This window comes from Antechinus flavipes, chromosome 1, assembly GCF_016432865.1.
Source record: "Antechinus flavipes isolate AdamAnt ecotype Samford, QLD, Australia chromosome 1, AdamAnt_v2, whole genome shotgun sequence".
In the NCBI taxonomy this organism is placed as follows: Eukaryota; Metazoa; Chordata; class Mammalia; order Dasyuromorphia; family Dasyuridae; genus Antechinus; species Antechinus flavipes.
The window spans coordinates 112,017,988-112,030,123 of NC_067398.1; the positions used below are offsets into that span (position 1 = coordinate 112,017,988).

At 32.9% G+C, this 12,136-nt stretch overlaps 1 protein-coding gene across 8 annotated transcripts in view; it reads left to right on the top strand.

The window, feature by feature from the left end:
• RFX3 (regulatory factor X3) overlaps positions 1 to 12,136 on the top strand; it is a 330,544-nt gene that overhangs the window by 141,036 nt on the left and 177,372 nt on the right. For all 8 annotated transcript variants that reach the window (XR_007952236.1, XM_051987925.1, XM_051987943.1 and 5 more), the window contains exon 2: positions 4,538 to 4,662. Coding sequence is in view for 7 of the 8 variants with exons in the window: in XM_051987969.1 (XP_051843929.1) it covers positions 4,538 to 4,662 (125 nt within the window). In the remaining variant the exon portion in view is untranslated. The remainder of the gene's footprint in view (positions 1 to 4,537; positions 4,663 to 12,136) is intronic.

Sequence of the window (12,136 nt, forward strand, 5' to 3'; positions counted from 1 at the left end):
GATTCATGATTCATGTTCTTGAGAGAATTAGGAGCATTAGATAGTAGTAAAAGAATTAAAATAAGGTTTGAAATAAGAAAAAGCTATCTAAGAAAGAGAGGTCTAAAAGTAGAATTGTTTGCCTCAGCAGATAGTGGCATTCCATTCACCTTAGATCTCCAAGCAAAGGATAGATGAACAATAGTTAGGTATGTTGTACAGGAAATTCTTATTTAGATATCAGACTGATGATGAAGTTCTGAAATTCTGATTCTGCAAGTTGGAACTTAAAACATTTCTAATGGTCTTGTTATGTATGTAACTTTTTCATTTAAAGTTATCCATAGTTGCTTAAGAATTATGATTCTGTGTCAGCTTGTCAATTTTCAGTTGTGAGATCTAGAAGCAAACATCCAGTTAAAACAGTAATCCATTGCCTTTCAGTAAAGGCATACCTACAGTAGAATTAGGGGACTTAATACAAGTATTTTTAGTGGTATATCTTTAAATTTGGGGTTGTGGAATTTTTATTTTTAAAATGTACATATATGGTATGAACCCCCAGTGTTTTAACAAGTATGTTCAGGGTTCAGAAGATTCTGTCAAGTGGCTACAGGCTAGTTGGTGCTGTGTGGGGGGAAATTTTGCTAGTGCCTAAATAAAGTTGCCAACCAGTAGTGAGGGAAATAAGAGGAGAACTTTTTATTCAAGTGACTTTATTTCTGGAAACTCACCAACTGCAGCTTGAATGTTGCCACTACTGCTGCCAGCTTGAATGAGGAACAGTGTGATTGGCTTCCCTCCATATCTCAAGTGGACCAAGACAATGGGAACCATCATAGAGAGAGAATTATGGAAAAGAGAGTTACAGGAAGCTCACATGAAGTTCATATCCAGTATTTCTGTTTTGGTTTCCTCATTCTATAGTCATAAAGCTCTTTTATGACTAGTTTTTTCATTTCTGGTAGCAGCAAGAAATAATAAAGATCAGTTTTTCAAAAGTAGAGTAGGTCAAAGAGAGCTCTACTCAGGATTTTTTTTAAAAGAATAAATATGAATAAATACTTTAACTTCAATGAATTTATGATATCATTGATGTGTGTGATTTCCCCATCAGTGTAAATAATGTATGCATCCTCATTCTATGTCCTCTCTTAAAAACTCCTTAGAGAATCCATCCAAAACTTGGGAGATCTTTCTTTAGAGAAGGGGTTTCTTACCATTTTTTGATGAACAAAAGGTTCTAGTGAAAAAGGTCTGGTGAAAATGATCTGGTGAAATTGATGAACTTTTTCAAAATAAAAATTTTAAATCAATAAAATAAAATGTGTAGAGTTACAAGAGAAACCAATTATATTAAAATACAGTTATAAAATATTTTTAAATCAAATTTATGGACCCCAGGTTAAGAGTAATGTAAATTTTGTAGTGTAAATATTGGATTGTACTGGTATTCTTCACTCTTGCCACATAAGTGGTCCATTTTTTCAGATCAGAGAACTTTGAATGATAACTTTTACATGACTTTTTCCCCTAAGATAGTAATTAGAAATATGCCCTCTGCCTTCTCTTGTTCCCTATCTCTCCATTGTTCTTTGGATAACCTACAGTTTTCACTCTACAAAAAAAAAAAAAGAAAAAAGTTGGCTACTCAATGATTTGTATCCATACATTAAAGAACATTTGGATTAAAAATGGAGAATAGTTAGAGATGATAGACCAAAGACTGCATAATTCCTCAAATGCAACCCAAGACATTCTCTTCCTTTTATTCAACTCTGAGCCCAATTTATAAACCATGTTTAGTATCTAGCTGAGATATCAATATGACCAAGCAAATGTTTGCTCTTTGAGGACAGAAACTATTATGTTTCTATCTTTGTGTCCCCAGCACCCAGCATAGTTGCTTTCATGTAGTAGGTAAATGCTTTTTGAACAAATGTAGATACCTGTATACCAACTCAGTGGACTGATCTTCCAACTGCATTTTGCATCTTTTTTTCCCCCTATATATATTGTTATGGTTGAAGTCTTTTCAGAAACCATAGATCTTATTGAGAAACCACTGTAATGTACCAAGCACTGGTACTTAGATTCATTCAGTACAAAATTACTCAAAATTATTTCTGGAAGCATCTAGAAAATCTACATGGGGGAATCTCTCCATTTGAAACTTAGCAAGAAAATTCTGCATAGAATTTCATCATTTATGCCTTAGTGTTAAGAACCCCATAATCCTCTAACAAAATTGCCTCTGTGGTTGTACTTATCAAGTAATATTAGACAATTTTAACTCCTTATTTAAGGAAAGAGCTTTTTTTTTAATTTTCTGGAATAAATTAGTCTCATATTGTTTGAAAGCTATTTTGGAGTGATGAGAGTAGTTGATATCACCTTGTGTAAATGTTACATTAAGCTCTACTAAAGTTATCAAACTGTCCTTCCCACCCTTGAGATATATGATCAATAATGAAACTTAATACAGAAATCACACCACACACATACAAACACAGCTGTCTCTCTGGTTAACCCCTCATACCTACAAAGATACTCATTTGCATCTGGTTGGATCTAAGAAGGTTAAAATTTTGACTGCCTTGGCTGTTTGCTTGTTCTTTTTTTCTAGAAATGTACTCAATATTATACAGTTGTATATCTGCCTAAAGTACCATGTTTTTGAATAGATTAGGATGAATTATCATTCTTGCTTTTTATTCTGCTTGAGGTGCTACTTCTGAATCTTGCTTCTTGAATTTCACCTTGAAGAATTTGTTGTGATTCCTATCATAATTAGCTAGTCATTATCTTTGTATTGTTCCATTCCTATCTCTGTGTACTCTCTAAGGCTGTAATTTAAAGGTGACTTGCCAATCTACAATGGTAGAGGGGATTTCCTTTCTAGGTTTTCCTAACAGCAATGCAATCAACCATATAGACCAAAAAAAAATTTTTTTTTCTTATAATGAGGTTTAGTGCTAGCTATGTCCATCATTTGCTTATAAATCAAAATATTCTTAATATAAAGGGATGAGTATTCTGAGTAGTCTATAATCCTTTGGCTTCTTCCTCAAACCCAGGCCATTTTTTTGCCAACATCGTGTTGCCCTTTGCCTACCTTTTCATTAAAATTACTGAGTACCAAAATACATGTTAACATGGTTTGTAGAATCTTATAAAATTTCTCTTCCTTCTTCATCCTCTGTAGCACAAGTTAACAAATAATATTGTTATCTTTCCCATAATTCTTTTTACTTATATTTATTATGATTATTTTAAGACAAAATGACTGATTATTTCATGAAATTGCTGTTTCTTCTAGTATTTCCTTTCTGCATTTTTCCAATTAGAACCTGTGAACCATCTTTTAATTTAACTATAACTTACTTTTTGTCCTATCATAAGAATATCAATACTTACCTACTTGAGGTCCTTATAATTTGTCAGTTTGTTGGTAACTGGATAAAGATCTTACATTTAGAGCAGAGCTTTTTAAAGTTTTTTTTTTTAATTTCTAATTATAGAATTTGATTTATTTATGAATTTGATTTCATGAATTGAATTCTTTGTTTTTAAAATAGAGGTTAGAATCTAAAAAGACTTTAACATGCAAATCATGAGAGGTTGTTTGCATTGCTATTAAAATGGTTATGATTATTTTTTCCTCTAAAAATTAAATTCAAAAATTGACATTTACAGAAATTTTCAAAAATTTTAAACATGAACATAGTACAATATCTTTGTTCTGCCTTAACTAAGAAGATTGGTGGGGGGTTTTTTTGTTTTGTTTTTTAGTAAAGAAAAAACATTTTAATCATAGGACCATAAATTTAGAACCTGAAGGGATCTTAGAGATAAATGATACTCCCTTCTTTTATAGAAAAGGAAACTGAACACAGAGAGGTGATGTGGTCCACTCAAGGTCACATCACTAGTAGTAAAATGACTGTGACTTAAATCTAGATTCCTGGTTGGATAACCTTTTTGCTTCATTAATTTATCAATTTGTATTCCTTCACTGACACCAAAAATATAAAACTCTCCCTATAAAGAGTGATTTGTTTCAGGTTACATTAGATTTGATTCAGTGCTGTCTCTGAGAATTGGACACTTAAACTAACAGGAACATTTTGAAATATCTCTTAGTCACAGCCTTCCGTATAGTGTTATATCGCATTAGGTATGCTAGATTAATGATAATGTTTATTTGATTTGCTTTCATTTTACAATCTTCAGGCCCAGAAGAAGAGATTACATTTTAAAATGGTAGAGTGGCTATTTTTTATATTTCTTTACAGAGTGATGATCTGTTCATTGAAAATGGCATACCTAGCTCTGTCTAATCAAATGGCTTTTCACATTTCTATCTGGAGAGATAAAATATTTTGCTTTTGTTTTTGTTTGTTTTGTTTTGTTTGGTGTGTGTGTGTGTGTGTGGGTGTGTGTGTGTGTGTTTTGGGTGAGTGTTAGAATGTGGATAAGTGTTATGTTTTAAATATTAGAAGACAGTTTCATGAGGGAAGGTTGTTTTCAACCTGATTTCTGATTTTGTTTTTTTCAGAAACCATCATGCAGACATCAGAGACTGGGTCGGACACAGGTTCGACAGTGACTTTACAGACATCTGTGGCTGGCCAAGCAGCAGTGCCCACCCAAGTAGTACAGCAAGTACCTGTACAGCAACAGGTAAACGTTGCTTTTCATTGCTCAAGCCATGCTGCTAATCCATGCAGCATTGCTGTAATGTATCTTGAAATAGAGGGTTGCCAAATGAGTGCTGTTGAGAGCTGGGTAGACTATCCTTATATGGTGCTGAAGCAGTTATAGCCTCAAGGATTTTTTTCTTAACCCATGCTTATTTCCTATCTTGGAGCTCTGAAACTTTTTAAAAACTAAAAAATATGTTGCAGTTGTTCTTTCAAAGGATAATTTTAGTAAACATGTTCAATCATGTTTTGTATTCATGAAATGTTGAAATTGTTGAAATTGAAGGGCAATTTTCTCTTTAGGATAGTTAGCATATGAATGGATGGACATTGCTTGTGAGCAAAGATTTTGTCTCAGTTTTGTGCAGTGCTTAGCAAGAGGCCTTGTTTGTTATGTTGGCAAATGATGTTTAACATAAACAAATCTATCTCAGAAGCATATAGATTTGATTCATACTATTTTAAATGTGAAGCCACTTTTTTAACTTTATAACTTTTATTATTTATCTCGACAATTTGAGTTTTTTCAAAGGTTCTGGCAAAAAAAAAAATGTCATTTATAAAAATTAATAGCTTTACATGTAGCTTTTTAATATTTTGGTATGTCATGTTGAGGAAATAAATGGGAAAATCCATGTAGATAGTATCAACTTTTGAATGTTTAATTTGTATATAATATCGCAGTATTATATGTAAATATAATTTAATGCTATGTTCATAATTGTAGATGTGTACTTAGGGGAAGAGTGGCATCTAGGTGGCATAATGGATAGAATGCCAGGCCTTGAGGTTACAATGACATGAGTTCAAATCTGTCCTCAGATAGTTAATGACTGTATGAATTTGTGCAAGTCACACTCAGTTCTTTATCTGTAAAATGAACTGGAGCAGGAAATGGCATGCTACTCTAGTATCTTTTCCAAAAACCCCAAATGAAGTTATAGACTATTGAAACAAGTCAGCAACAAAAGTTGGAGAAAATAATTTTTTTTTCTACAGATGGTGAAAGTCTCAGAACCATCTTAACCTATTGATAGGAGTGGAGGAAAAGAGCAAAGAAGCATATGTTTAATTGCCTTAATGAGAAAAGATTGCGTTAGCATTGGCTTTACTTGATTGGGTTTTTTTTAGCCACTAAAGTCTTATATCTATTTAATTTTAATAAAGAACCTTTCTTTAAGACTTTCTTGAGAATACTAAAGGTCTTTAGCTTTTTTTGGTTTTATTTTGTCTTGTTAATGTCAAAACTCTGAAAGAAAAAGTGGAGGTTAGGGACATAATATTGAACTAATTCAGAAGAGTGTGAATACTGTTTAATTTTCCAAATAACAAGAGAAAAAAGATAGCCAGAAAAAAAAATAATCTTTCATTCTCATCTTTTGCAAAGGATAACAATTAAATGTACTTATTATTAACAAATTGTCAGATGTTATATCCCCTTTAATTTATCATTCCTAATCAATATTTCCTCACTTTTCACTTTTGTTCTCTTTTCCAAAAATTATAATTGATTTTTATTTTAGTTACTGAGTATTCTACTCAGACCCATAATTCAAATATTGTCTCTGTGTTTTGCTTTTATAGTATGGAATGACTGTGCTTATCTACCAAAATAAGTGTAGTAGGCACCTGACTTAAGAAACAAAAGATGAAGTGGAGGAAGAGTGTTAATAACTGACTTTACAGTTTCCATAAGGATAGCATGTATTATCTCATTTGAGCCTCTAACAACCCAATGATCTAGTTATTTATTGGTATCATTATGTCTAATTTGTAGATAAAGAAAACATCACTCAGAAAGGTCAGTCGATTTGCCCATGATCATACAACTATTAAGTGTTAGAGTTGGAATTTCAACTTAATTTAGTATATTAGATGTGTCAAACACATGCCCTACACAAACATAGTTTAGTCTTTGAAACTAGATTTTAATGAGATTGGAAAATATTTAACAAAATAAATAAAAATACAACAGTATATAGATTTATGTTAATATGTGATTTTCTAAGTCAATATGTGAATGTATAGGGATACTTATATATGGTTTAGTGGCCCCTGTTACCATTTGAATTTGACACCTTATACTATAATATATTTGAGAACAAATAGATGACAGGAGCACTATCTAAATTTGATCCACCACATAGATTTAGATAAAGCTCCCTCTTTTTGCAAGTTATGATGCCTGGTTAGAGACAATCTTAATGGAGGAAAAGGGATATGAAACACAGTTTTTCCTAGTACAGTTCCATTCTCATCTATAGTTTCTCATTAAAATAAAGGACTCTTCTCTATTATATTTCACATATGCTGCTAATATGAACTTTTTCTAGATTAGCTTTTTATGCAATTTTTCAGTCTTAATTTTGAAAAATTTTTCCTACTGTATTTTGCTCTCCTTTTTTCCCTAGTAACATATTTTAATCACCTTAGTGCCTTCAAAAGGTACCCATGTAGATGTAAAATGTCTATCACAAATTAACTGTCTATTTGTGTCTCATGGGCTTATGCCATATCTATTATTGCTAATGTACAGTCGTCACTTTGAATTGTCAAGTCATAGGGTAATAGTTTCAAAACTACAAGAAATTGTCAGTAACTTCTATTGGATTTCAGAATGATCATGCTGCTCTCTACAAATGATTCTTTGCATTTATTCGGATTATCCTGGAATTGACTTGAAATTTATTTGTTTCTATGTCCCCTCTGATTTTTCATACCAGGGTGACACCATGTTTATTGTATCATTACTCTACTCAGAAACCTGAAGGGACTTTCTATTGGCGTATTCAATATTGTCCATTGACATTGCTATTAAAAGTGTTTTGGAATCCTGAATGCCCAGAAACCTTTAAGAAAGCGGTATGCTGAAATACTATTTACTCTCAAATCCAGGTGACTAAAACTACTACAAATGGGTCAGCTATCTTGGCTTATAATTAGACCAAGAATTTAACTCTAATGGTAAGGTCACCTGCCTGATCACCAGGATATAATATATAACTTATGTATTAGTAGTGATTAATTTTATTAGGTTTAAAGAACCTAATATAAAAAAAAATCAAGATAAGCTAGGTAAATGGAGGGTCAGGAAATGAGGGAAGATGGTTTAGAGATGAAAGAGCCAGATGGACAGCCGTGCTAGAGAGCATATTTCTGCATAGGACTGCATGAGGACATTGAGCTGTTAAGGATGAGGGGATGGCAGTGTAACATCATGGAAAGGGCAGTTAGAAACTTTTGGTGTCAGGAGATAGGTTAAATTTAAGTTTTAAGCAAGTCATTCAATCTTCCTTGGCCTCATTTCTTTCCTGTGTAAAATGAGATACTCTATAAGTCTCTTATATAAGAGAACCTCTAGGTATAGCCCAAGGGAGGAAGAGCTTACTAAAGAGAAACACTGTTCACTTCTGTCATTTTCAGTAGGTCAGTTTCTGACTATTTGCACATTTATGTCAGGTACCTGTGCCAAGAAAAATGGAAGACTTATTTCTCTATCAAACTCCTCGGGAAGTTTTAGGGATCAGAACCAAAGTTATGCTGAAGGATCAGGACTAAAAAATACTTCTCAGAGACCACTTTGTTTGAGATTTTCCTGAAGTCTTAGGATAGTTTTAGATGCTTCCCGAAACCTTCATTTTAGTATAAACTCTTCTGTTCCCTGCATTGCCTGATGAAGAAAAGTTCTTAAGTGAAGGCCAGGGTGTATTTTCTCATTAGTAAGAATGGATTTGCATTTTTATCAGCATGGTACTAAATAAGTAAATCAACTTAGGGGGTAGTATTTTCATTTTTAATATTGAGATAGTCTATGGGTATTATTTTAATTTTTAATATTGGGACAACCCATTTGCATAATTATTTTTTCCGGGTGTATATTTCTATAAAAGCATTCATAAACTTCCTGTGTAGATCTTGGTAGAAAGAATCCTAGGTATTACTTTGCATAGAATTTCTCTTTCTATCCCTAATGGGTTTTGTTGGTAATATGCAAAAATATTGATATTTTATATCCTGCAATTTTGTAGAATTCATTAATTGCTTCAATTAATATTTGTTTGATTCTTTATTTTTCTAGGTATACCATGATATATGATAATTTTGTTTCCTCTTTGCTTGTCCTTATTCCCTCAATTTTTTCCCTATCTTACTGCTATAGCTCAATTTTTTACCTCTGTTAAAATGTCATAAACTATTCGTTCCTTATTTTTCTTCTTTTTTTTTCCTGCTAAGAAGTTTAAAAATGAAAGTACAAAATGGATAATAAGTAATTAATATCCAAGATAAGTAGGGAGATATAGTAATAAGAGCCTTGTCCTTAATGACATCTGTTGACCAGGCCTTGATGAGCTACATCTGAGGACACTGAAAGAACTCATGTTTGGATTTGCTAAGCTACTCTCAGTGATCTTTGAAAGATATAGAAAATGAGACAGTTGTTACAGTGCTGAAGAATATACAATTTGTTGCAATTTTCCCCAAAAAACAGAGGAATGGAATAAAGTATGCAAAGCTTATTAGCTAGTGAGCTTGATTTTAATTTCTGGCAAAATTTTAAAAATATTTTTAAAGGAATAATCAATGAGCATCTGTAAAAAGAACATAGTGATCACAAAGAATCAAATGACTTAGATCAGAACCATATTACACAAGACTAATCTCATTTCCTTTTTTGACAGGGTCAAAATTATACTTTCAAATGAGAAGTATCCTTAGATGTAGTTTTACTTGGATTTTTAGCAAAGCATTTCATTGAGTCATTAAGCATTTTTTTTTTGAATGAGCCTACTATGAGTTGGGCATAGTGCTAGGCTTGAGGTATATAAAAACAAAAACAAGATGTCCATGCCTTCAATATCAGGAGATTATGTTCTACTGAATGTGGGAAAAACACGTTTACAGGTAAAAAAAATTTTTTTTAGAAATATATTCAAGACAAAAGCAAAGTAATTAAATGAGGAGGGTTGGAAATAGTCATACTTGGGGAAAGCAGGAAACACCTTTTTAAGATGTGGCATTTGAGCTGAGCTTTGAAGGTAATGAAGTATTCCAAGAAGAGGAGGTAAGGAGGGGAAAGCATTTCAAGAAAGGGGGAGAACCTATGCAAAGACACAAAGGTGAGAGATAAAATATAGTTTACTGAAAACAAATCAGCCAGTTTTGCTCTAACTGAGTATGCATGAAGGGCAGGGTAATGTGCAATCACCCTGGAATGATAGATTGTAAAAGATTGGAAAGGTTTTTAAAGGCCAAAAAGAGACTTTGGTATTTTATTCTATAGGAAAATAGAGAACTATTGGAACCTTTTGTGAAGGGAAGTGACATTATCTGATTTATGCTTTTAAAAATTACTCCTTTGGTAACTATGAAGAATGATTAGACAGGAAAAAGGCTAAATATTGGGAAATGAATTAGGGAGCTATTCCAATAACTCGGGCAAAAGGTGATAAGGAACATTAAGGGGATTGTGGTATGCAAAGTCAAAGCAAGAACCTGTAAGACTTGGATACACAGTGTCTATGGGGAGTGAAAGAGAGTGAAGAGGTAAAGAAGATTCCAAGGTTGCACACCTGGGTTTCTAAGATAATGATGTCTTTGAGAGAAATAAGAAAATTAGAAAGAGGGATTAGGCAAGGACAGTGACAAAGATTGCAGACATGTTTAGCATATGACAATTTTCTCATGTTGTCACTTTTACTTTTTACTAATGGAAAAATGTAAGCTCAAAAACTGTTGGATTGATTAAGAAATAATTAAATGACCAAAACCAAAGAGTAACCATTAGTGGTTCAATGTAACTTGGAAGAAAGGTCTGCAGGAATCTGTACTTGGTTCTATCCTGCTTAGCACTTTTTTCCCTATGATTTGGAAAAAAAAAATACATTAAAAAAAAAAAAAAACAATAACAACCAGGATTAGGGAAATGATAGCACTAGGTGAGCCTCAATTTTTTCATCTGTAATGGGGATGGGGTGGGGTTGAACTAGATGGTCTCTGAGTCTAAGATCACTTTCTAAGATACTATTGAACCTTATGACCCTTAGTTGCTTTGCCAGTTAGATGATATACAATAGATAGAGATTTCGACCCACAATCAAAAAGACCTGATTTCATATCCAGCCTCAGAAACTTACTAGTTGTGTAATCTTACAAGACAAATCACTTAATCTTTGTCTTCAGTTTCCTCAACTATAATCTTGGGATAGTAATAGCATCTACTTCCCAAAGTTGTGGGAATCATATGAGATAATACTTGTAAAGCACTTTACTCCAGACTTGATCATAGTAGGGTACTTAATACATGCTTGTTTCCTTCTTCCTCATATCTCTTACTAAGATTTACATATACATTGTCATGTTTAGCTTTGAGATTTTTAGGAACAACATTAATAAGCTAGAGAGCATTCAGAGGAGGGTGAATACCATACCTTTATTATTTATTGACATTATTGTCAATATTATTTAAAGAAACTGGATCTGTCTAACCCAGAGAAAAGCAGGTAAGGGACATGGAAATATCTTCAAGAATTTAAAGAGATATGATATGGAAGAGGTAGATTTATTCTGTTTAATCCCTAGAGATAGAATGTGAAACAGTGGGGAAAAGGTACAAAGAGACAAATTTGTTCTTAGTAAAAGGAAAAACTTCCCAATATTTAGAATTTTCCAAAAGTTTTAAAAAAATTATGTTTTCCCTCTCTCTCAATGGAGATCTTTAAGCAAAAGTCAATTGTTCTACAAAGATTCTCATTCAGATACACTTTGACAAGAGACGACTTCTGAATTCCCTTCCTCTGAAATGTTCTCATCCTATGAAATGATATATTTAACATACTTGTAAACTAGGTTTCCCTTATTGCTTTGATGTAGTGTTTTTCTTTTCTCAAAAATATGATGGTTCTCTGTGGAGCAGGTTTCTTAGGGGACTTCTGAGGCAGCCTTATTTTCAGTTCAGAGTAATAATCACCTCAATGCAGCCAGGAGTTAAAGTATAGTCCTTTATTGTCTCTTCCAAATTAATCCAGTTAGTTTTCTTAGAGGCCTACTGCCTCCTTGGTTCCAAGATCTCTTGCAGCTTGTCTTTTGCCTCTGCCAGCTTCAACCTCCAGCTCTCTCTGAATCTTGGTTCTGAATCTTCTCAACTGAATCCTGCTTTCTCCATCCCTCAAAGTCTCTTCCTCGTCCTGGAGGCTTCTAGCTTATATAAGCTCTCTAAAGGTGTGAACTCTAAAATGTGACCTCTAATGAGTAAACTGTCTTAAAAGATGTGAGCTCTAATATGTGAATTCTCCAAAAGTGTGAACTCCAAAGGTGTGAACCAATTACATAAGCATTGTTTCTATCAATTCCAGTGAGTTAACACTTTGTAAGGATTCTAACACTTTGAAATAATTTTTAAATTGACTTTAGAAAATTTAAACCAAGAATTATTTCCATCTCTTGACTTATAATTC